The sequence below is a fragment of the Amborella trichopoda genome, chromosome 3, assembly GCF_054954075.1.
Source record: "Amborella trichopoda isolate Santa Cruz 75 chromosome 3, AtrichopodaSantaCruz75HAP2 v2.0, whole genome shotgun sequence".
In the NCBI taxonomy this organism is placed as follows: Eukaryota; Viridiplantae; Streptophyta; class Magnoliopsida; order Amborellales; family Amborellaceae; genus Amborella; species Amborella trichopoda.
In genome coordinates this window covers 860,579-886,802 of record NC_142338.1, presented here as the reverse complement: position 1 = coordinate 886,802, position 26,224 = coordinate 860,579, and the positions used below count along the sequence as shown (strand labels likewise).

Sequence of the window (26,224 nt, the reverse complement as noted above, 5' to 3'; positions counted from 1 at the left end):
TACGAATAATAAATGGTCTCATAGGACACAATGCTATTTAGAAAGGGTTCGGTAGAAATAATTTACAAATAAATCTACAAAGCGCGTTGGATGCTGCCTACAGTCCAAGCACCAATTTCGGCCCCGAAGCGCGAAATTTGTGTTTACATTTTCACAGACTCGGTAGGTCTGTAGCCGTGATCTCTACCTGTGGTGGGGGCATTTTTGGTCTAAACCAGGTTTCAAAATAGATTTATTTGTAAGTTTTCAAAGATTTAAATATTTTTTTTTAAAAAATAATTAGAGGGATATGAAAGATAAATTCATCGATTTGACTTGGGTTTGGAATCCATCTCAAAGATATTTGAACATTTTAGACTGAGTAGCTGCTCTAAACCTTAAACGAACATAGCTCTGGGTGTTGTTTTTTGATGCAGTTTATACATGGCCTGTGTTAAAGAAACTTGTTTTGTGATATTGTCAAATCTATGGCATACAATTAAGGAAATGTATGCGGTGGATTATTTACTTATGATAATAAGGCATAATCATTATTGATCATTAAATTTGAAATTGGGTTGTATATGTTACTCAGTAGGTATAAAGTTTTAATTAAAATGATAATCGTGATGCGTTTCAATGTTAAATTCACATACAACCGCTTGGATTAATTGCGACTTTATACAAAAAATGAATGGTCTTAACAATATACAATCAACGAAAACAAAATAAATTGTATAGATTATCGGAACCTTAGATGAGGTCGTGGCCTAACATAAACGTGGCCTAACATGAACGCTTTTGTTGTTTGGGAGGATTAACATAAACGCTTTTGTTGTTTGGGAAACTAGTATGTCTGAACAATACCAGTTCGAGAAAAGGTTCTTGAGCTTAATTAGCGTACTGCTAATGATGGTTTGAGTTATGGCCTTTTAATATGATTTAGAAACGGATTGCTAATTTTTCCTTGTTGCCCTCAATGTTTTGATGGGAATATGGTGACTGTTTTGTCTCATGGATTTAATATAAATATTCTATATTTTTTTGAAATTTAAAGCATATTTAATTTTTTGTTTTAAAATTTTATGTTAGGTTTACATTAGGTTGACACCTTATACCTCATACGTAAGGTGTCCTTTGGAAATGGCTATTTTGACATTCGAATACTATCTTAATTGATCTTCTCAATAATGAATTTAGAGAAAAAAAGAATATTTCAAGTTTAAAAAATGGTACATTTTGCAACACATTATTTTGGACGGTCTGTTCTCAAGATTTTTATGTATTTATTGGTTTGCTTGATTTGAACCGTTTTTGGGGTTTGGAGTTGTATAATTATATATGAAAATAGCTTCTCATGCGATGGTAAAAATTTTGAACATGAAAATTGACAGAAGTTTGCTAGTGCGTGTTACTTTGATTGTTTAAGAATGCAACTTTATGGAAATCACACCTATTTTTTAAAGGAAAAGTTTACATAGAGTTTGAGGCTCTAAACAATCAATTAGAGTCTACCTCAAAATGTTTACTAGTAGAGGTTTGGATGCCGAAATATGCTCAAATTGCTCAACTTGACATCAAGATGCATGGATATGAGAAAAAAAATGGATATTCTAGCTTTGAAAATAGTGTATTTTGGAATGTATTTTTGAATTGTCAATTTTCAAGATTTTCATAGATCTGTCGATCTACACTATTTTTTAAGCTTTAAAATTTATAAATAAATATGAAAATATATTTTAAGGTTATCAGTATTACAAAGATTTCTTATATTGAAACAAATTTTCTCAACTCTATTTGAAGGTAGGCTCTAATTTGATTATTTAGTGCTTAGGCTCTATATAAATTGCACATTTTTTTAATGCATTGGGTTGGGCTCAAATTTGGTGTTTATATTTCTTGTCATTAAGAAAATAACTAAAAACAAATGACCAAAATATCTATAAAAAATTTAGAGTTAGATCACTTTTTTTGTTTTTTAAACATTATTCTTTTATTTATTTTTACACGTGCATGATAGTGAAAGTATAGACCCCCAATATTGAGCTTAATTTGATTTATAAAAAATAAAAGTAAAATTAAAATCCTACATGCTCAAAAAAGTGGAACATGTGTGAAACATGAAATATTCTCGAGAATTTTGTGTGAATAAAAATTCCAACTTTTGTGGATTGCTCGATCATATGAGTCTGAGATGGTCATGCTAACCATTTGTACATTTAATGTGTCTGGATTTAGCATCCGTAAATTTAAGCCACAATGGAGGATTAGAAAATAAAAATAAAATGTATTCAATGAGATTGTTTACTTTTCATATAGGGAGGTTAAAATCAATAGTTAGATTTACAATTTAGGTGAAAAGGGAAATGTCAGGCATAAAATCCAATATAAATTTTTTTGAATGCTTTCATCTATTGAATTTCATATTTAATGGCTAAAAGTGATTGTGACCTCTTTGCCTCAAAATTCAATGGTTTCTCAATCTTAAATAAAAATGCACCTAAAAGCATTCCTATATACAAGAGATTGTTGCCGGCGCTCCCTCTTATACAAGTCGCATGTGTGTAGTGTTCATTGGATGGGTCAAATTTTCGAGATGCAACTTTGTCAATCTAGTGATCAACTTTTAAAAACGGAAATTTATCAAAATACCCATGGGAGATGCATTATTTAATATTTTACAATGATTAATTTGATTTTTATTGGTATTTTGAAATTAAATCAATAAATGTGAATTGTTAAATAGTATATCTATCTCTTTTTGGTGTTTTGATAAATAAATCTCCCTAGAAAGAGAAATAAAGGGGAAAAAAAAGTGGGCTCAGGTTTTCTTTGTTCCTAGAAAATCAATGGAAATGGAGACCAGACAAAGTTTGACTGTTCTATTTCGAAAAATTCAAAGATTTTTTCTGTAAATCATAGAGTGGATTTCAAAATTTTAGATTGACAAAGTAGCTTAGGTTTTCTACTTGAATGAGCAAGTGTATGGTGTTCTCTTGCAGTAGAACAGGAGGGAATTTTCCAAATTCGGTTTTGCATAATAGTTGCATTTAACTCATTGCAAATAGAACCGTGTTAAAAAAAGATGCTAACGAAAAATCAAAATTATGGATCCAGACGGAATCGGAGGACCGACCTTGCTTTCGGCAATTGGGAGGCACAGATCCGAGAACCGACCAGTAGAACCAACCTATGTCAGGGTCTGGGGGGTCAGGTTTGAATCTAAATCTTGGACCCGAATAGTATTCGAGTCTGTATTTGGGTCCATATGGAAAATGGACCTAGGCTTTGAAGAACTAAAAATCAATTTATTTTAAATTATTAAATGTGTGAAATTTCAGTCTTACAAATCCTGCCACGAATCTAAAGTTCAACAATCCGCCCCCACCGATGGTAAGTCTTGAAACACTGGATTCCACAAAGCTGGTTATTTTAGAAACGCTTAAGAGATATTTCTGTGCTCAGTCGGGCCGAGCAATCAAGTGTCCTGTGAGAGACTGTGGAGGGAGGTGCATTAGTGCGGTGAACAATGTGAAGCCAAAACAATCATGTCACCCAAACACTCATAGCTTATAATTTTTGCACATGAAGAAAACACCTCCCGAGAACTTCACCCACTCTGAGCTAGCCCACGCTCCATATCAGGGAAAACCCAGTTGGTATCAGGCCTGTACCCTTCATCTCCCATCTGCATGTTGAGTCTTTTCAATTCCAATCTTATCTCTCCTATTTGTGGGTGCATTTGGTCTCCAACCACAAAGACATGAACCCTATTCTTGAGCTCGACCCAGCTACACCCTGGCTCCTTTGCCACCCCTCTCTCTCTCATCAGCTTCCTCACTCTCTCTACATCACCCCACCTTCCAACACTCGCATATATGCTCGAAAGGAGCACATAAGCCGATGACTCTGTTGATCCCAATTCCATTAATCTTTGTCCTGCATAAGACCCAATCTCGAAATTCCTCTGATTTCTACAAGCTCCCAAGAGAATTCGCCACAAGGCCAGGCCATGATCAATAGGAACCGATTCGATGAAGTTTCTTGCCTCCAAAAGCAGGCCTTTCCGACTAAGGACGTCAACAATGCATGCATAGTGATCCACTCTCGGTTCGATACCGTATTTCTCTTTCATCAATTTAAAGTAATGCCATCCTCTCTCTACCACTCCCATGTGGCTACAAGCTGATAGAAGGTTCACAAATGTCACACTATCGGGCGTGATACCCTCTGACTCCATCTCCTCAAAGAGTTTAAGGGCTTTCTGCCCAAACCCATTATGCGAATAACCAGAAATCATTGTATTCCATGACACTACATCTCTCTCAGGGATTCTTTGGAAGGCCAAGTTGCCTTCCTCAAGGCATCCACACTTTGAATAAAGGGTTGAAAGGGCGCTACCGGTTGGGTTCGTAAGGCCGAACCCATACTTAACTGCTCTGGCATGGATTTGCTTTCCTTGCTCGAGAGCTGCAAGGCTTGAGCAAGCCCTAAGCACACTAGCTATTGTTAAGCTATTAGGCCTTATATTCTCTCTCTCCATTTGGCCATACAAGCTCAAAGCTTCCTCGTTCTCTCCATTTTGAACATGCCCATTTATTATCGAGGTCCAAAGCACCACATCAGCCTCCTGCAACTGATCAAAACCTTTTCTCGCATCCTTTATACTCCCACATTTTGCATACATGTCGATTAAAGCGCTTCTTATGAAGAGTAGATGGCCAAAACCCATCTTCAAAAGATAGGTATGGACTTGTATTCCAGGCCACAGAGCCATTAGATTACTACACGAGTTTAGAACCGCAACCAATGTGAACTCACTTGGCCGGATTCCAGCCAAATTCATGCTGGAAAACAGCCTCAAAGCCTCACTAGAATCTCCATTTTGAGTATAGCCAGTTATCATTGCAGACCAGGTTATGGGGTTCTTCTCTTCTGAAGATTCAAACACAAGAAGCGCATCAGTTAACCTCTCACACTTTGAATACATTGTAACAATGGCATTCTTGACAGAGATGTGGGATTCAAGACCAGTCTTTAAGGCCTGGCTGTGAATTTGAAGTCCATAATTAAGGAATTCTTTAGCTGAAGCTGCACTCAGGACACCAGTGAATATAAACTCATTGAGGCCCATATTTTCTTTCTGCAAAAGCTTGAAGAGTGCTATGGCTTCATGGCCACATCTCTCTAGAGCATAACCAGAAATCATGGCTGCCCAAGTAACCATGTTTTTATCAGGCATTTCTTCAAACACCAATCGAGCTTCAGAGACTAAACCACACTTGCAATACATGTTAATTAGAGAGCTCCCTACATAAACATCATTCAAGATCGAAGTTTTCATGGAGAGAGAATGAACTTGCCTTCCCTCTCTGAGAGCTGATAAACCCGAAATTGCAGTAATAACTCCTGAAAAAGTAAACGAGTTTGGCTTCATATTCTCAGTCGTCATTCTTTTGAATAGATTTAAGACCTTTGAGTCATGGCTATGATTACAAAAGCCGCTGATGAGGCAGTTCCAAGAGACCACATCCTTGGTTTGAATTTCTTCGAATTTGAGCTCAGCATCAGCCATGTCTCCACACTTTGAATATGTGTTTATGAGAGAGTTTTGGAGAAATGGGTCTGATAAGAAACCAGTTTTGATGATTTGGGCATGGATATTTTGGCCTTTTCGAAGATTCTTATCAGATGCACAGAGCTGAAGGAGGCGGGAAAATGATAAAGAACGGTTCACCACCTCCATTGCTTCTCTGAAAAACTGGGATTAATAAAGCATGTTTGAGATTCATTTGTGCAGATGAGTTATTACAGAGAAGTTTTTGTGATCAGAGAGGTGGATTTTGCAGTTTGGGTGTAGGAAACAGAATGTTTTGGGGGAAAGATTGACGCAAAATGCTGAATTAGGCAGACACGAATTGGAAAGTTCCTGCATTTTCTCTGGTTTTGCTGTTATGGCCAACCCTCGGAAAGCGTGGCCTGAGATGGTACCTTTGGTCAACATTTTTGTTTGTGTGTGCCGCTGTAACCTGGAGAGAGAGAAAGAGAGAGGAGAGCAGCCAAGGACTACTTTTGAGCCTGCTTCCTCTTATATGTGTGTGCAAGATAGACAGATAGAGAGAGAGAGAGATGGTGCAGGATCCCAATATACATCTGGATTAGCAGCTTCATCACAAAGTCCAGAAACAGTGTTTAAATACGTGGGTCAACCTGGATTAACAGCTTCATCCTGCCATCTAAGAAACGTGGGGTTGGCGAATCGCCGATCCACGATCAAACCGAGAGAACACGCTAATCAAAAATAAAAAAATTGAGAACAAAATAAAAAATTGAAAAAGAAACAAAAAGAATAAATTAATTGTGGGGCCGGATTGGCCGATTCCTTGACAAGATCTATCGATTCTTGTCATAGAACCGCCCGGTTCCTAGAAAGAAACACCCTGTTCCCGATATATTTTGGGAATGAGGATGACCCCACTTTCCTAGATCGCGATTCCGATCTGACCTGGCATTTCTTAAAACATTATCTAGAAAGGAAGAGTCGCATGTAGTTTTTTTGACCGTCTTTTTACATTTAAACTGTCATCCCACTTTTAGCCTCCCAAACATGCTTAAATTTTCCTGCTTTTTTCTTTTAATGAATAACAGCAAAATCATTTGCCTTTTTTCATGGAACAGGAGCCTTGATTAATTATATACTCATAAAAAAAAATGGAAAATTACCATAAACCACTTCATGAGATTTCCAAAAAGAAGAAAAGCTGCAAATTTATCTGGGCCCCCCAAATTCATTTCATTTCTGTATCATCCACAAATTACAAGAAACAAGACCTATTCTCTAATTGAAAGGAGGCCCATTTGCCTATTTACTCATCAAGGAAACCTGACCTAAAGCCACTTACATCTGATTAGCCCAAGCTTGTGCGATAAGCCCAAACAAGATTCTTCACAATTATTCTGCAGTGTTTGAACAAAAATTTAGGAAGCCAACTTAAGGCATTAAGTAACTGGAAAAAAAAAAGTTAGAAAAAAGGAAAAATATTTTTAGATGATATAAAAAGAAAGTTTCAACCTATGGCAAGCAACCGTGCTTCTGCATCCTCGAGTATTTTCTCTCTGTATCAGAAATTCAAAGCTGGAAACGTCATAGGTATCTCACTCTCTAAAGGAGGTGGATTCAGTATTAAATGGCAACTCGATGAGTGTAGCATTGCCGTAAAATTCTTCAAGGTTGTAAAACTCACGTTGTTGAGGGAGAAAAATATGCACAACAACATCACCTGCGTTGGGAGCAGAAGTTAAAGTAAAAAACGGTCCTAGTAATTTCTTTACTTTATCAATGTGATATGCGATAAACCATTTCATTCATTGTAAAGGAACACATACACAGTGTGGGCTATATAACACAATCAATAAGTGTAAAGAAAATAGAGCAAAACAGATGGAAGAAGTTCCTGATGGTAAAAAATTCTCTAACCATTCTCTCTTTCTGTGAATTCTTTGAAACTGGTGCAATTTCGGCATTTCCCCACTCACTTCATAAGGCAAGGAAAAGTTCTTATTGCTTGAGACAAAGAAAAGTCTTTACCGAAGTCCAGTAAGGTCCATGAGTTTGGCTTTGTGTCCCCTCTTGCGACTCTCTTAAACTGCTTCTCTGCTATATCTCTGATTCTGGTCCTGCATTGGGTACAAGAATATTCCAATATACCCTACACTTTATTGGATCTACAAAGAAACTGGAGATTCATTATTCGACTGAACCATTTACCCGATAGCATCGATCTGCGGGCGTGAAAAAGCCGTGGCAATGATAAAGAAACGAGTCCAATACACAAGAGGTTTCACAAATAGAACTCTGATATCTGCAGCCTTTACCTCATTCGCAACCTTGGCAAGAGTGACAGCAACTACAAGTGTCCCACGAAATCCATTTTAACATATATAATGTACATGAGAAAAAAGAAAGATGTCTAACTTGGTAGCAAAACAATGACCAACTTCGCCATGATGGAATTTCATTTATTCATATTCTTTTAGATGGACGAAAGACACCTACTTGTCACACAAAATCAGAATATCCTCACCATCATAGTAAACTAGGAAACCAGATTCATAAAAAGAAAAAGCAATCTAATCTCAAATATCACCACAGCTTATCAGCTAAGGAACAACACAAAGAAAACATCTCAACTCTCTTATGTAACAAGAAAGTCGAGTAAGATTTTGCTTCTATTTCTTTTGTTTTACAGCAACATTTGATTCAAAAGGAATCACTATGTTTTCAGCAAGTTTAGTAATAAAGGACTTGCGATCACAATGCCCATAGGTTTTCCAAATGAATAATTGAAACCTCTCTTTTAAATTTTGTTTTGGCATTAGTGGCAAAAATAATATTTATTAATAAAATCTGCATTATTTTTTAAACAGCTCCAGCTATTATGGGAGACAATTCAAAATAAGATATATTGGTTTCTCAAAGCCAAATAATATTGATATTCCATCAATAAGAAGTTTTGGAATGGGTTTGTTTTCTTTGGTTGCGTTGTTTTAATGTAACCTTCAAAAAGAAGGCCTTTGTATTCCGCTTTTCTCTTCTCTATCTCTCTCCCTCCTTGTACTTCTGCTATCCGCCTGTGGATAGCTTCTCTCTCTCTCTCTCTCTCTCTCTCTCCTTTGTACTCTTTACTCAATATATAAAAATTAACACTTTCAAAAAAAATATTGATACTTCATCAAAACAGAAGAAGAAAAAGTGGCATGGGATTCCCTCAGAATATACTGTGTCCCTCCAAATATACTGTTTTTATATACAGTATAATATAATGTAATGTGTTTATATCATAACATACTGTGTTGAGGAAGAATATTAAATGACACACTCGGTACTTTTTGAGTGGCAGAAAAACCTCAATTTCCTCATGAAATCAGAATATCCTCCTTAGAGCGAAGAGTAGTAGATCTCATTTTGTCAAAAGACTCAAAACAATCAATCTAATCTCCAAGATCGTGACACGTCTCCTGATCATCATGGAAATGACACAAGAAAATGTAAAACATGAGGATGCTTCTCTGATGTTATAAAATGGTGGGGTGATTGTTTTGCTCTTATTTCATAACAAATAAGTTTTAAAAGGATTTATTGTCCGCAGTTAGTAAGGGGGAAAAAAATTGTCATTTTAAAAAGACTGCGAACAACATCTACAACACCCACCCATACATTTTCAAAATGAATAATTGAGACAATTGTCATAGAAGGAGACTCGTGAAAGGCTATTGCATGTGCCAATAAATTGGAAATGTGCCTATGGTGATTATGAAAGAAGTTTTTGATTAAGTAAATAGGTTACAATTAACATTTTTGGATTCATGGAGGCAATGTAATGAAGTAGCAGACTCACTTGCACGAGAAGGAATTGTTAGATCAGCATTAACAGTTGTTATACCGGAGGATTAGGGTGTGGATATCAAATTAGTACACTTGAAAATTTAATTTTGTACATGAAGAGTTACTAGTAAATTGCATTTTTTTTTGATGAAAGGGCTAACAGTAAAAAAAAATAAAAAATTTGGGAAGTGGCCACCGGAAAACTTGAGTCAAAACAGAAAAAATGTCGACATGGATTTCCCTCCCAGCGTACTATGTTCATCTACAAAAGAAGAAATATTACAAAAAGAAGGCATGACAAAAAAAAAAAAGGGGGATCATTTTGGGGCCACTCTTTGTTCATCCAATCACAATATCAGCAAAAAAAAAAAGGCAATCCTTTCGATATTCTAAGAAACCATAATCAAAAGGATAATGACAAAATGATTCAGTTTACGTGACAAGCTCTCGGCATCATCATCGACTTCAGCAGCATGAGGCTTCTGGTCTTTACTTCGGTAGACTACCTCACCATACTTGTTAATCAAATCATCCATCTCATCATCCATATCTCCATTCTTATTCTACAAAAGAGAAACAATGAATCATTAAATGATGCCTCAAAGACATAAGTCAACCTAATAATCACCATTAATAAAATGAGCAGCCAAATGGCCAGCATAAAGCTCTAAAAATTTGTTAGGAGTCCACTAATCGAAGAGAAAAAAAATGCATGAATTGTAATAAGTGGTGAACCAGACAGTTTATTCAATGAAGATAAACTGCATTAGACACCACAGTGCTCCACGACAAAAAGCAAATATTTTATGATTGTCATGAATAACATGAGTCCCTCACTCTTACCTGAAAAATTCCACCATATTAAAATCAAAACAAGTATTATCAACTCTGATGAACCGAACCCAAATTTTCATGAGCACAATTCCTGGATAGAAATGGTTTGGTTTCTAGAGAATTCCTTTCAACTGAACTAAGATACAATGATTCACTACTAAAAATAGGAAGATGAGGAAAAACACCATAAGAGGTGGAATGTTTCATCAACGGGTTGCAGAATTGCCACAAACAAAGCTATATCACCTAACTACTTCATCATTTTACGCCTTTTTCCTATTTGTTCTATGTCTTTTCCCTTTTCATCAGTGAAACCAGTCATTTATTCGAAAGAGGTGACAGTTGGTTAAATTCCAAAGATAATCTTCCTTGAGCCCAACGGCCTTCAAATGTAGCTAGTAATTCAAGCCAGTCCTCTAGAGAAACCACTCAACCCCTCTGTTTTTTTTTTCTTTCCAAATTTCTCGAGAGAACCCAATAATATTCCACACCTCAAGCATGATATCAGAAAAGAAACAAATCCCCACACATATGCCAAATCCTAAAATCACAGATAAGGTATAGGGACACATAATGAAAGAATATATAAAATGAAAGAATCTGTCCTTATTTGCACCTTTTTTGTTTGGGGGTTGGAGGGAGATTCTTCCTACTAACTCTGTTATGTTAAAGAGAGGGGAGATTCTTCCTATTTGCTCTGTCAAGAGAGAGAGAACTGCTCAATCTGTTAAGAGATGGAGATACTTCCTGCCCTGTTAAAGGGGAGGGAGAGAGCTCTCTTAAGAGAGAAATTCTTCTTACCACTCTGTTAAGAAAGAGAGATTCTTCCTAATCACTCTATGGAGAGAGAGAGAGAGAGAGAGAGAGAGACGCTTACACTGGTAGCCCGCAGCCCCTGAGACTGTGAAATCCGAAGAGTAGGGGGATTAGCGAGAGAAAGAGGGAGGGGATAAATCCTTCCGTGAAAATATAGGGTTTGATTAATGGCGGGAATCTGGGAAAGAATGGCGGGGCGATTGGCAGAGATGCAGAGACGGGGATGACGGTGTGCTGCCGCAAACCAAAACATCTTTCCTTATCTCTCTCTCTCTACACCAACTCTCCAGCGCCTAAAAGTCCCAACCTCTCTCTCTCTCTAAACACGCGCAAAGAGCCAAATATTATAGGAAACACAATCACCAACGTCCATCTTAAAAATCCACCGGCCTAAACTAAATATAACGGTGTATGACATATATGTGTCTGACTCATGGAAACTCCATCAAAAATTATAAGGTCTCCCCAAGATGGACTCACACTCATATCTACATGTGTGTCCCCTCTTAATGACCAGATTTTCGACTTAATATCTAACGGGAGTGGTTGCAACCTTAACCAATCAAATTAAGGTGCTCCTCCAAAGTTTGTCCCGAGATATAATTTTGGTGTTTGAAAATTCGTAAGAGGGTACGAGAATTTAATTCGTTTTTTAATTATAAAATTTTAAACTAAAAAAATAGTTTGAATCAAGCTGATCTATAAAAGCATAAAATTTCTTGAAAATGGAAAGTCCATATCATGTGTTGCAAGATGTAATGTTTTTAAGACTTTGAAATCTCTTTTTTTTTCTCATAATTATACATCTTGATGCCAAGGTAATCGATTAGATATTTTTTCAAACACCTAAACAACCTTTTTAGAAATATTTTATAGGTGTACTCGAATTCTACATTTAATGTGTCAACTTTAAAATGTTGAGTAATCTTATCTTAAAAAGGTGTCAACTTTATATATATTAATATTCATATATATATATATATATATATATATATATTTATATAAATTCATTATCAAATACAGCATTCAAAACTTTCTTAACATTCCATAAGATTATCAAACACAATACTCATAACTTATTTAAACTTTCCAAAACATAGCATTCCATTTTCCAAGAAAAAATAACCTTTTTTTTTTCAACAAACGTTTATCTTCCATAAAACAAAACGTTCCTAAAAATATAATTTTTCTCGCTAAAAAGCATTAGTTACCTCTCTCTCTCTCTTAAGTACAAATAGTCCTAAATGCTGGGTATCTTTATCTTTAAAACATTAGATCACTCACTAAACCCCGATCTTGCCTTATATCCACTTTAGTGATCAGTAAACCCCGATATTGCGTAAACCAAAATACGCTTCCACTTTAGTGAGGTTCACACCCCTTCCTCTCTCCAAGTACCATCCGACAGTTCTTAATTGCGATCCAGCAATGTTTCCTTTGGATGCACTCTCCGGTCCAACAATTTGGTAACGCGGTCCGGCCATTCTTAGTTGCAGTCCAACACTTTTTTAGAGTGATCCGACACTTTTCTAAGGCAATCCAGTAGTTCTTAGTTTCTATCCAGCTGTTTTTCTTCTGGATGCACTCCTATGGGGTCAACTTTTCCGGTGACAAATATGGCATATAACCTTGCTTATTTCCGTTTAAGGTTAGTTGCGAGATTGAGAAGGTTGCATTTGTAAAATTTCGGGCTGTACAAAAAATACTCAAAAACACACTCCTAAATAGGAGTCAACCCGAAGGAGTGATAGTACAATCATATAATCTTTTGGCGCATAATAAAAGAGTTGAAAAATACCCCACAGAAGTACTTCTAAGAATCTAGCCGAGTATGAATTTACAATCTTTCCCCACCTGTTCTAGTAAAGATAAAAAATATCATATAAGTTGCATGTCAACCTGCTTTCCCTCTCCCACCAACCCCATCATCTCTCTCTCTCATGCCCGGGCAGGGGGCCATGAGAGGGGCAGATAACTTATCACAAACCGAGCCTTCCGCGTGGTCTGATCTTACCCGATGGAGGCTTTGCCCCTGGCATCGCAATCATCTGCTTCTCTTTTTCTCTCTTCTCTTTCTCTCTTTCCTTATTCTCTCTCTCCTCTTGTGCTCTAACCCTCCTCAGCTCCTCCATCTCCTCCTCCATAGCACTCTTCTCTTCCTTCTGCCTCTTTTTGTGCTCCAACATTGAAGTATCCGAGTCCTTCACCGAAAAGAACATAGGGCCCAACTCAGCCAACCATTGAGGCTCCACACTAGTCACACATTGCATATACTCCTTGGTAGTTAGCACCAACTCATGGTACACCACGTAGTCAGGGGTGTATCCTAGTCCGTAGAGCGAGCTACTAGGGTGTAAATGACAAGGCATCCCAGTCCTACAATTCACATACTCTCCGACCCCTTTAAGCCTTGCCGCATTATGGAAATATGCGGAGCATATAGCTTTGCGCACCACATCCCAATCTGGACCACAGGAAGTGAGCTCTATCTTTTGCATTTTGAGGATATCAAGCAGTTGAGACCTCACCTCTCTTGCTTTCCTCAAGCCTTTAACATGCAAGAAATGGTCATTGCACCAATCTCCTCTATAATTGTTAGCCTTCCATTGTTGGTAAACATGTAGAAGCGTTAAATGATCCGATTCGGGCACAAAGAACTTCTCTCTAGCTGCATCGCTCTCTTCGGCCCTGTCCTTTGGCCGAAAAAACACAGAGGGCACAGAGAGCATAGAGACTATGGTTAGGACCTCATTAACGCATCTTAGTTTCTCTCCTATCAAGAGCATCTTAGCTAGTGGGGGATCTAATGGGAACTCCACCATTTTTCGACCGAGATCGGTGAGCCTCCCCACATTATCCAAAGCCCCCAAAACCCACAATTGGTACATAGAATTCAGTATGTTATCTTGTGGTGGGGGGTCCATGAAATCAAAATCAAGTAAGTTCTCAACATTAAGAGACTTGAGTAACAAAACCACATTGCCCAAATTGGTTCTTTGGATTTCAGGCACCGGATTTGGCAACATCTCGTTTTGATAGGCTGTCTCAGTATAGAGGCGATAACATGTACCTGGTCCTGTTCTTCCTGCTCGACCTGCTCTCTGATCAGCAGCCGCTCTGCTTGCTGGAAAAACTTGAAGAGCATCCATACCCATTCTTGGGTTATACACCTTCATTTTTCCATAACCAGTGTCAATAACATATAATATGCCATCAACGGTTAGAGAGGTTTCAGCTATGTTTGTCGCCACTATGCATTTTCGAGCACCACCTTCAGCTTTTTGGAATATCTTGGCTTGAAGGTCGGCTGGTAATTGAGAGTAGATAGGGAGGATAGAGAGATTGGAAATTCCTTTCTTTGTGGTGGAGACTAATTGCTCCATTCGCTCCGCTAGAGCATAGCATGTGGCCTCGATCTCATCTTGGCCTGTCATGAAGATGAGAATATCACCAGGAGGGGATGTGATATGGATGGTCATGGCTTGCTTCACTGCTGCTTCGATGTAGTCCTCACATGGTGTTTTGCTGTATAGGATGTTAACTGGGAATGTTCGGCCAGGTATATGAAAGATTGGCACACTGCAATAGGTAGCGCACAAAAGGTTTAGTCATAGAAAGGATGGAGATTGGCAAATTGCCATTGAATTGTATGATAACTGTATCTTTTTTTTTTTGAGGACATGATAAGTGTAACTTATTTATAGATGATTTGGAGATGACAGTGAGAGGAAGCCTGTGATATATCCTTGTCTTCTTTTGTTCTTGATAGAGAAAGATAAGGTCATAATACTTTGGTGGGCTAGGTGTGGTTTGAGAAAAGGAATGGTTAAGAGAGGGAAATATATTAGCAAGAGAGAAAGGATAAGATTTCTATTGTATCATGGTCACATTATAACTTTCGGATGGATCCTTTGCTGTTTAATTTGAAAGCAGAAATGCCTAAGCCTAAAGCGGAGTGACCGCTCTCTATCTCAATAATCCACCAACTGTTTTTGATGCTGCCACCGAAACATGGTGGCAATACATACTGATGCCATTTTCTGGTTTGGTCATCAACCTTTCTTGAGTTGATTATTAAACCTTGAGCCGCAATCAGGTCCTAACTAAAAAAAGATGTCTTTATAGGGTTCATTATTTTTTATAGTTGTTTTACAAGAATCCCATACCTTCCAAAAAAGTTGGAGAATTTCTGTGCATTTAGCGTAGCAGATGTCACAATGAGCTTGAAATCACGACGTCTGGAGACCACTTGCTTCAGTATACCGAATAATACGTCTGTGCTCAATGATCTTTCATGTGCTTCATCCATGACAACGACCCTGCAAAAATATAAAATTCTTCAACTCAAAAAATAGTCTAAGGGTGAGGGCCTTAAACTTTCCCTTTAACCCGTCCCAAGCCTAGGTAAAGGAGGTGGGTTGTGTTAGATAGGCAGCCAACATAAAACTTTGCCAAAACTTTCATTAATCCTAAAATCAATGCTATCTGCTTATGCTACGACATCCCCATTAAGCGACGCACGGTACCGAAACCCGGGTATAGTGAGAAATGAGCAAGGGTTAGCTAGGGCGTTCCCCAGAAGCAACACGCCACAGTGCCGCCGAGTTGTAGCGAAAATAGGCAAGGGTTCCCGCGATATAGCTGACCTTAAATAGTTAAGAAAAGGCTCTAATGATGATGATGATGATGATGAAAAAATGAATCAATCAAAAGAATTGGAGCTCTTATACCTATAAGCCAACATTTTGCATATATTTTTTGTTAATCAAATATTTTGCTAATCAAATATCAGAGAAAACATTAGGGCCATAGCATTTATGGACAAGTAATTAAGATTCATTTTCAACTCAGAAAACTTACGGAGTTGACTTGGCTAGTTGCCAAGTTTTCTAACAGAAACTTTGGTTCAACCTGAGTCTTTCGTTTATGTGTGTATTTTGTATCGTTTTGTCATGTAAATGATACTTGGTGGAATGGTAGGAGTGTGGTATGGCTTCGTAACAAACTGGGTTAAAATCCCACCATGGATAATCATGCTCTTCTTAGCAAATTTTACAAAATATGAAAAACTCAGCCAAGTTTTTGGCTTCTTGCCAATGAACTGTTTAATTGGGTGAGTTGCCTCGGTTTGCACATTGGCTGAGTTGTCCAAGAATTTCATGGTCTTGAACATTGTTACGGACAATGGAGAAAAAGAGCATGATCAACATTGACGTCAACCTCTCTATGACCATCCAACATTTAATAAAGTGGTGATGGACCCAATGGATCACTGTTTTCATAGTGCATCTTATTGTAGTGGCATGCTTTCCTAAACCTTTTTACTGTTTCCATAGTACCCTTGTGTCTCTCATCTCTAACTTGATACACCTCATATATTCATGTAAGGAACTTCAAGCAAGAAAGTTCTCTTTTACTCAAAGGGAAAAAATAAGGGAAGTTGAAGCTTTCCATTTCCATGGTCTCTTGGTTTTGGTTCTATTCCAAGGAATGTATCTGTGCATGTGTATGTCTCAACCAGTATAGATTTTGAACTAGATTATCAATCAACCAGGTAAGATTTTAAGTTACTGACCATGGTTTTCAGTTACTATATTTGCTTATTTACTGCCCCAATACCCCTCAAATTACAGTAAGAGACTAGGGCTTACCTATATGTCTCCAGGTCAGGCTCCCTTAGAGTTTCACGTAGGAGTACTCCATCAGTCATGTACTGCAATAATGCCAAAAAAGAAAAGTAAATAACATCACGTGTGGGACAGTTTCAAGACAACGATATCTCTGGAAGCTCCAGATACAAATGGAGGGGTGACATTAAATAACTGAAGCCTCTTTTTCTCTTAAACACACATTCACATAAATAGAATAAAAAATTTCATAAGAAATGAGAATGATCATAACTGATTTCTTGTCTACCTTGATTACAGTATTTTTTCCTGTCACATCCTCAAAACGAATAGCATAACCAACTTTATCCCCCAATTCAGTCTCCATTTCTTCACTAACACGTTTGGCAACACTCATAGCTGCAACACGCCTTGGTTGAGTACAACCAATAATTCCACCTTGTGTGAATCCATCCTCATGCAGGTACTGCAACAAAATCTCATTTGTAAAGCTTCGCAAACCAAACAAATATTGAAAGCTAATTCTTCTAAGCAAATATAGAACACTGACATTCTTCTAGCTTCCGACACAGGATGGAAGCAAGAACCTCCCAACTTTTAGAATCTTTCATTAAATTATTTGAGATATTTAAAACAATAATACTTCTAAAGATTCATTCAATTAATAAGATACAGTTAACATTTTACAATAGTAATAAAAAAGAACCACCCAACTTATGGGGAAAATTAGAAGTACCTGTGTAAGTTGCGTCGTTTTGCCCGATCCAGTCTCACCAACGACAACAATTACCTGATTCTCACGAACTACCTGATGGACAATAAGTGAAGCAAATGATCAAATTCACAAACATGTAAAGCTTAGCACAATATAAGAATTTATGGGAGTTATACAATAGTCCCTTCTACTGTGGAAAAACCATCATCAATTGGGTCATCAGTATCCAGTAAATTATGGATGATAGAGAGGAAGTTGTACACACCAAAGAAGTTACATCCTGTTCTAGTGGGTCCCTCTCTCTCCCCACCATCATCCATTTTTCTAGATGGTGATGACACATAGATCATAGTTATAGCACTATCACTTGAATTATTAGTATAAATTCCTATTTCAGAAAGAATGCTAGATTAACAATGAACAAGTTCAGTATATCAGGATGATCAATAATTTGCAAAATGTTGTATGTCTAATATAATATAAATTCTATATAAAGAAGAGGACAGGACCTGCAACAACTCTTCTCGAACAGAATAAATCGGAAGATATTGCCGTTGTTCCATTAGTGATTTGGTCTTTGCAAAATCACTCACTGCTTCACCTTTTTCTTTCATGTGTGATGCGAACTTTGCATCCTCCTTAAAATCAACTTCACCATGTTCCCCTACTTCAGCTGTATCTGCATCAATCTGGCATTTGAAATACATATGAAAAACCAAATCAGCATACCGCCTCACTTGCATAATAACAAGCAAAAATCAGTTACTAATAGTCAGGGTTCATTAACAAAAAAGGAGCCAAAGCAGAAGGTTTTCTCAAAGTGTTAACCTGCTCTGCAGATTTTTCAACCCCCAGAATATTGCCCAGCGCTGAACCTGCAAGTTCCCAAAAGCGCTGGCGCGATTTGTTCATACTCTGTTTTTCATGAATTTCTCTCACTAAAGCAGATCCCTTGCGTGATATGATGGCCATATCTGAAGTTGGATCCTTCACTGGCATTATGGGTTCTGCTTGCTTGGTGAAAACAACACGGCCATCCAAGAAAGGAGGCTTGGTATCTGCAATTACAAATTGGAAGACAAGGACAGCAACCAAGTTTTAGTCCAATACATCTTTTATATAGTTCAAATTAATATTTACACCTATAATCTTTATCAAAGGATTTCATAATATGGGAAAATATAATACAATCCAATGCATTATTTAAAAAACGGAGTCTATTTGGTCATCAACTTCCAGCAAAAAGAGGCATTCTGATGGAGAGAGAATGGGATTGCATAGGCCCCAATGGCGGTTCCATTTCCTCCATCACCATCCATCGAATAATTGGAAGATGATGACACCAATTAATTATGGCGTTTCAACGTTTCATGGAATTGAAGTAAACCTTCTCATCACTGACCAACTGGCTAGCAGAGGCGGCTGTATTTGTGTACTTACCATGAACAAGAAGTATGACCTTCTTCTCGTCCTCATCCTCAAACTCAGTTTGCACCTCTGTTCCTCTAACAGCTCCAGACCTCAGAAGTTGGCGGTCCTCCCACTGTGCATTGTCTGCAGTCAGCTGTGACAACTTTTTGCTTTGGCTTAGACTCATTCGAGTTCCATCCTTCCGTATCTGCATTAAAAGGAACAATTTTCAATCTAATTACAGATATCAAACAAATTTGCAGGTGCAATGATTGCACGTAGAATTTCCAGAAAGAAGATGGTTATGCCATGATAATACGACTTTGGAAAATTTATCACTATCTGAAAATGAAGCACAAGATGCAAATAACTATTGGTTAATACTGCATGTTTCAACGAGGACACTTCCTCAGGAAAGAACTCTGATAGCCATGAAAAGTTTAACAATGATACTCTTTTTAATGTTGTTGACAAATTAATCAACTAGTTGCTGCTGTCAAACAAATGACCGTGAAAACAAATTCAGGCCTTGTGCTGCAGTAGATAACGATCTTCCTATGATACACCAAAAATATGCAGAATTTTGACTTGCATAGGCCTTTTAAAGCTAACATGACACAGAACTCTTTTTGAAATTTTTTACCTCCTTCCCTACAGTTATTTTATTAATTTGCAAATAAGAGATGCTACAGCTAAGGAGTGGAGCATTCATCATGGTGATCAGGTAACCACTGAAATATATTCAATACACAAATTGAAAGGCATGTACATATTCCATGAGACATCATTACAGTCATTAACATAGTTAATATAGTGCTGGGCATATCAAAGTTTGTTACAGATGCTACGTTCAATCTTTGTAATGATCATGAGTAAGAATTCCACTTAATGTGGGACTCATTGTATCCAAAGCTGCACACAACTTACCTGGTCTTAAAAACAGATAAATAACTTTGAAAAGTTCTCCAAAAAATCATTAAAATATGGCCTTGCCTTTTTTTCATTAAAACTGGTCAAGTGAGGGAGGTACATGCATGAGTTTAGAGTTTGCCTCATGAACCTTTAAATATTGAGTACCCACACACAACTTTCTTGTAGTTTTAACAAAAATCCGAAGCCAACACACCTATACAGATAGAGATTTCTAGCATATAAATTCAATCATACCAATCTTTTTGCTAACTCTGTTTCCTTCTTCTGAAAAGTAGCCTCATCGCCAAGAAATATAGATGAGCTATCAGCATCGAAAATTGCACCACTTTCTTCTCTATCATACCTACAAAATGAAAACATAGATGTTACCATCAATCACTAGTTCACTACTCGTATTATAATATTGGAAATTTATCAAGACACCCTAACATTCTACATATTTGCAATTATTTCAACTCAAGTTCATGTATTTTTTATGGGTATTTTGAAATTAAATTAAAAGTTATCGGTCATATCATCATCATCTACAGAGTCTTTTCCCAACTATTTGGGATCGGCTAATTCATGAAAAGTTTTGACAAAGTTTTACGTTGGTTGCCTACCTAACACAACCCACCTCCTTTACTAGGGTTTTGGGACGGGTCAAGAGAAAGTTTGAAGTCCTCACCCTCTTAGACCAAATTCAAAAGTTATTGATAAGGTGTTAAATTGCTCATCTCTCATGGGAATTTGATAAATTTCCCTTATAATATTAACCTGAACTTAGGTGGAGAGCAACTAGTTCAAAGCAATTTCATACAAATATAATAAATCACACAGGCGACTTACGAATAACTACAATATAACCCTTTTTTTCACTTGGCAGTAAAACAAAAGTGCTCCCCCCCACCCCCCACCTCTCTCTCTCTCTCTCTCTCTCTCTCTCTCCCCCCCCCCCCCCCCCCCCCCCCCCCTCTAATATCCAACATTTCATTGAATCGTATATTCAAAAAAAAAAAAAAACATTTCGTTGAATTGCAGTAACCCAAAATAGATCCCATTTTTAGCAGTTCGTTGAATTCATGGCATACTTTCCTAATTTAAATCAACCTTGCACATCTACAAGTATTGACTCATTCAACACAACAGACAACATAGTTAGTATCTATGTAACGTTATGCAAATCATAAGCAATTATTTAACTGTGATTTTTTGACTATTAGTATCAATGTTTATGTTTATCCAAATCATTAGCAATTATGTAAGTATGATATAGGCAAAGCATAGCATGCATTACGTATATGCCATCCATATAATACACATGGTATATTCCAAGTTGGAGAAAAATAATGTAATCTTATAAAAGCCGCTCTAGTCGACTGTTAGTACCAGGCACGGTCAGCATCTCGCTCCGCATCTTCTATCTCTACTCTCATCCTTTCAGTGACATCCTGAGACTCTTCTTTGGACAAAGATCTTTTATGAACTCCGTCATCCTGAATGATCAAAACATAGCAGTACTCTCAGGAAAAAAATTGCTAAATGCACTCAAGAGATGAAATAGAAAACACTTACCGAATGCATGCAGACTTGCCATAATGAAAACTATCATTTCCTTCAAATGGTGCAAATTGTTACCTCAAAACGTGGCTGGGACTTTTCTGACGGAAAACTGAGTTGATGTGATCTTTGACCACGGGACATTGAAGACCTTGTTGGAACTCCACTTGCATGTATTGGGGCTGGAGAAGGAGTAACGCTGTCCCAAGGAGAAGCAGAAACTGTGACATCCTAACAATGTTAGTGAGACAGTTTCAAGCTCTTAAGATAAGCACAACCTCAGTGTGTGAGATAAAATTTTTATGAGCAGCCAGCCCATGGAATAGTATAGCCTACATGGTCCTGATTGAACCAGAGGAGGCATGTAGACAGCCAGCATTCACTGGCAATTGCAGACACCTATTTTCCCCTGTTTCTTGCATATTGTTTTATTTATTTTATTTGTAAAAAACAAAACTAACACACAATGCCAGCTGTCCATATCACTGATATTCAATATGGACTGTCTAGCCTATAGGCTAGGTGCGCGTGTATGTATACTTAGAGTTGACTTTTATGTATGACAAGTGGGGGGGGAAAAGAAGACATGCATAACAATAAAATTTTAATTGATTTGTCAACAATTTCAAAATACCTGAAGTATAAGGAGTATGACCTCCCAACCAAGGTGAAACCAATCGTGCATCAGGAGAGGCCCCAGCCAGCATTGGAGAGTGTGCAGGCAAATGATTTCTACTAGGCACATGAGGGCTATCCCTACGAGGTGTATCTTCCCATTCCCATCCTCCGTCATCCCAATCAGACTTGCCTGCAAGCCACAGTTAATTTCTTTATGATGGGAACCATAAGGAGAAAGGGAAGTGTATTATAATACAACTACTGCAGTATACTTGTAGTCCATGAGGGTTCATCATCTGATGACTTTAGCAATAGACTGGAGCAAGAGTGAGACCCTTCAGAGCAGGACATGAGCCCAAAGGGGGTCTCACAATCTCTCCATTGTCATCAGTAACCATGATATGGAAAAAGAATCATCCATCATATCATTGGAATGTGATGACACCAATGGACTACAGATTTCCATGATCCATTGACAAATAGCATATTTTTCTGATAGGAAAGTAAATGAGCTCTTCAGGAGTACATAGTCAAGTTTATGCAGAGTCATATTCAGAATTCAGTCGTATTTTCAAATCCCAGTACATACATGTAGATAGAAATAATATGTACTTGCATAATGGATGTGCTGGTACATCTGCTTTCGCATGTGGATGCATATAGCAGCATGATTTATTTAACAATAAAATTTGGTATAGAGAAAACATATTCTTTGAACTAAACATACTAGATGATCTTGAAGAATATGCATCTCTACTTCTTTTCCTTCCATGCTCGCCAGCATACATCTGATCATAGCCATCATGTCTCCTGTGTGATTCCCTTCCACGATAGTCTTTATCACCATCACTATCATATCTCTGCTTCTTGCTGTCACTCCTTTCCTCAGCCCCAGATGATCTTGAAGAATATGCATCTCTACTTCTTTTCCTTCCATGCTCGCCAACATACATCTGATCATAGCCATCATGTCTCCTGTGTGATTCCCTTCCACGATAGTCTTTATCACCATCACTATCATATCTCTGCTTCTTGCTGTCACTCCTTTCCTCAGCCTCAGATTCCCTCCTTCCACTACCATAACCTTCCATCCCGTGTCTTCTGGGAGTCCTATATGGACTGCTCCTAGAAATGTCACTCGATGGAGTGCAGTCCTTGAAGCAAATAAAAAGAGAGAGAGATCTTAATACTTTCAGGCATCAACTAACAAATAAAAAGATCCAATTCAGAATTCAGTAAGTCACTTTTCAATAGAAATAGATACTCTAAAATAAATATGCATGTGATAGTAAAAAATGAAACTATGATGATAATGAATATTCTTTAACAAAAGGGAGAAGAATAGACATACTTTGGTACGATGGCGTTCACTTGAAGACTGTGTTTCAGATGCAGCCTCCCTCTCTTTTTCCAAAGATAATTTCTCTGAAAAATTATACATGTATGTGAGCATCTCATAAAACTTAAGAATACAAGGTGTTCGCATAACAAGACAAGGTTTAGCTTTTTCACAAAGCACCAAGCCAATAACTCTACACCAATCAAATACTAAACATACAGGACGATGCATGCGAAGTTTTACCAAGCCATAGCTAGAAATTATCACATCCAAACCCTACATTAATAATATTTAGTATCACTTATCAAATATAATCCATAAGATCAAAGCTTTTATTCAAAAGCTAAAGTTCCATTTGATAGAAATGTCAGGTTTTGAACAGAATTTAGCAAGATTACTTCTCTGTGCACCTACTGTATGTGGTGTCCTGCTTATTCTATGATAAATATTTTGAATCAGAGCTATTTTTCTACATTCATCATTATTGTCTTGGATGGGCCCTTATGATATCTCTAATTGTTACAGATGTCAAGCCCCAATTGTTTTATGAAAGATATTCAAGACCTAGTATAAATAACAATACATAGATAAAATGAAGCTAGGACATCTACGAAGAGTAGATTCATATAGAGCAAAAAGCGGAGCTTGTTTCACAAATTGTCTTGATAGGTAAATAATGGTAAAGAAAAAGAACACAGTACTATGTTGGTTAAGTTTGAGAGAGAAAGCGGCTCAAAAATGCTTTCAAGTGCCAACTCAGGGTTTCCCTTGATCTGAAAATAAACAAGGCAAGTATAATCCATAGGAATTGGGAAAAACCATAGTCTATTGGGCAATCATTGGTGATGAAGAGAGTGTGGGATCCACCACCATCCACTGAAATAATAACAATGGACCCCAACATTGAAATGTCAGAGCTCTAGTAAGCTCCACTCTATCTCAATCATCCCCCCTCATTTTAATGGACAGTGATGATCCAATAGACCATTGGTTTTTGTTGTCTGGATGGCATTTGGCATTTGGAAGCACTGTAGAATGTATCTTCCCACCATGAAATGGGGTCAAACGCAATGAATCTCTGGCAAGGAAAACATGGTAGAGATAGAGAGAGAAGGAAATTGCTAGGGCAAGATAGAAGCAGAAAGGGATTTCTATGGATAGGGAGAGATAGAGAGAGAGAGATGAGAAACAAAGATATAACGATTTTTCGAGAGAGAGTGGGTTACGGCAGTTGAGCTAGAGAGGAGAGAGAAAAAGAGAGGTGAGCTGAGAGAAAGAGGGAGAGAGATTTGGAAAAGATTGCCCTTTTCTCTAGACCCCAACTAGCTATAAGCTTGTTGTATTTATTTATTTATCTATTTTTGTTTGGCTCTATAAGGAAATCTGATAGGGAAATTAATTTTGTAGCTTGTGGGGACAAAAGTAACTTCTCTATTTTGGGCATAAAATTGAGAAAACGATTTCTCATTTCCGCCCCAAATTTTGGATCCAAATAGTAGAAGTGAGCAATCTCCCTTGAAAGCAATTTCCACGTAATCTTTTCCTAGGGATCCAAAACAGACCTTAGATGATATCATATTCTTGAAAAACAACTGATGATCTCAAGTGTCTTCTGTGCAATGTTTTGGTATGCAATTTAAAATAATTGGACAAAGCTTCCATTGTAATCAAGACATTACTATCCACTATTTACTCAAATAAATAGCTTACCCCTAGATGAAGATTCCCGGTAATGGCGATGTGCAAGCTCGTGTTCTCTTTGAGGCACATCACTTGAACCATCTTCAGATTCTTGGAAATCAGACTTTTCTTCTGCATCTAGTGATGCCATAGATGAAACAATCCGATCCATAGGAACTTTAAACCCATGTTCACTCTTTCTTCCTCCTTTGGCAATGGCCAGAGCATCCAAGCCTGTTAGTGTCAAATACCACTGTTCATCAGTTATTGCCATCATTTTCTAGTGATAGTCTCATTTAACAGAGACTATTTCACCAGTGCACTCGCACACCATATGGATACTTTTATTCAAGAGTTTCGGATGGAAAACATATCATTCTTAGAGAACAAACTTTCCAATGCGGAATCATTTAAGAATGCAAACATACCAAGAATGGACTTTCGTTCAGGAGGAGGTCTAAATATGACACGATCTTTCCCAGGAACATAAAGCCCCCCTTTACTTCCTTTATCTGGTTCCAAAACATCCTTCGTTTCATCAAGGCCTGCAATGCCCTGTTTTCCTACCCATAAATCAAAAGAATCACTACTAAAAGTTCATATTAAATATAATGTTCGACACGTTTAAATATTACGATATAAATTTATTATCTATAAAATTAAATACATTGAATACAATACTAGCATAAAAAAATATTCTTCTGAGATTGAACTACAACAATGTTCATATGAAATCGCCCATATGGGGCTTACCTCCATTTCAAGAGGCTAACTTGCAATTAATAAGCAACTGACTTCTCTTGAGTGTTTCTACAGCACTTCCTTTTAACATAAGCTATTGACCTGCAATAACAACTATTACACAAATAAACATCAAAACATTATAGTAAGTGTGTAATGGTGTGACTAACGGTTTAAAACAATGAAAAAAATAGTCACAAGAAAAAGAAATAACCAAAAAAGAAATACACATGGAGAAAAGGCTAAATAGCACCCAAGGAGACCCATAAAAGCAACCATATTTATCCAAAATTTCCTCTACTTTGAATTCCAATTTCCTTCAATTTAACAAATCATAACATGACTCGCTTAAGCATAAAAAAGTCAAGAATTGAGGAATCTAGATAAAGCCCCACAGAATAAATGGTCAAAACTCACAAAAATCAGCAGTTTATACAACCAAACTGTTTTGAAGGATCAAGGAGTGTACGGCCACAACCGTTTCACGAAGCCAATGGGTAAAAGAGGCATCCAAATTCAACCAGAGGTGGCAACGATCGGTCAATTGTTAAGTTCAACATAATACTACATAATTCATATAAATTTCAAAATTAGTGACTCCACAAAGA

The 26,224-nt window shown here is 37.3% G+C and overlaps 3 protein-coding genes across 9 annotated transcripts; all 3 read right to left on the bottom strand.

Annotated features, from left to right (window-relative positions):
* Nucleotides 1–3,266: 3,266 nt before the first annotated feature.
* Nucleotides 3,267–6,562, bottom strand: LOC18439653 (pentatricopeptide repeat-containing protein At2g33680). The gene has a single exon (XM_020670774.2). It carries the CDS (start codon nt 5,723–5,725, stop codon nt 3,590–3,592), a length of 2,136 nt encoding a protein of 711 aa, XP_020526433.1. The 5' UTR covers nt 5,726–6,562; the 3' UTR covers nt 3,267–3,589.
* A 185-nt stretch (nt 6,563–6,747) lies between these two features.
* Nucleotides 6,748–11,282, bottom strand: LOC18439652 (Lojap-related protein). 5 transcript variants are annotated; one of them, XR_016052668.1, is made up of 6 exons: nt 11,076–11,282; nt 9,801–9,927; nt 7,748–7,886; nt 7,457–7,656; nt 7,052–7,259; nt 6,748–6,936 (listed from the first exon to the last, which is right to left on the bottom strand). XR_016052668.1 is itself a non-coding variant. In XM_088862697.1 (5 exons), exons 1-5 carry the CDS (start codon nt 11,265–11,267, stop codon nt 7,135–7,137), a joined length of 672 nt encoding a protein of 223 aa, XP_088718823.1. In that variant the 5' UTR covers nt 11,268–11,282; the 3' UTR covers nt 6,748–7,134. The 5 variants fall into 5 exon arrangements, 2 of the variants coding, with proteins under 2 accessions (XP_088718823.1, XP_088718824.1); XR_016052667.1 differs by having other exon boundaries at nt 7,568–7,656; XR_002281914.2 differs by lacking the exon at nt 11,076–11,282 and adding an exon at nt 10,815–11,001 and having other exon boundaries at nt 7,568–7,656.
* A 1,407-nt stretch (nt 11,283–12,689) lies between these two features.
* On the bottom strand, nt 12,690–25,681 carry EMB3011 (RNA helicase family protein). Of its 3 annotated transcripts, none has more exons than XM_088862695.1 (17): nt 25,629–25,681; nt 25,304–25,438; nt 24,906–25,109; nt 23,208–23,281; nt 22,584–23,010; nt 21,873–22,046; nt 21,317–21,459; nt 21,068–21,174; nt 19,934–20,042; nt 18,797–18,974; nt 18,185–18,414; nt 17,866–18,045; nt 17,378–17,449; nt 16,931–17,107; nt 16,666–16,727; nt 15,181–15,333; nt 12,690–14,593 (listed from the first exon to the last, which is right to left on the bottom strand). In XM_088862695.1, exons 3-17 carry the CDS (start codon nt 25,045–25,047, stop codon nt 12,994–12,996), a joined length of 3,828 nt encoding a protein of 1,275 aa, XP_088718821.1. In that variant the 5' UTR covers nt 25,048–25,109; nt 25,304–25,438; nt 25,629–25,681; the 3' UTR covers nt 12,690–12,993. The 3 variants fall into 3 exon arrangements, with proteins under 3 accessions (XP_088718821.1, XP_088718822.1, XP_088718819.1); XM_088862696.1 differs by having other exon boundaries at nt 21,317–21,437; XM_088862693.1 differs by having other exon boundaries at nt 25,304–25,430.
* Nucleotides 25,682–26,224: the final 543 nt, after the last annotated feature.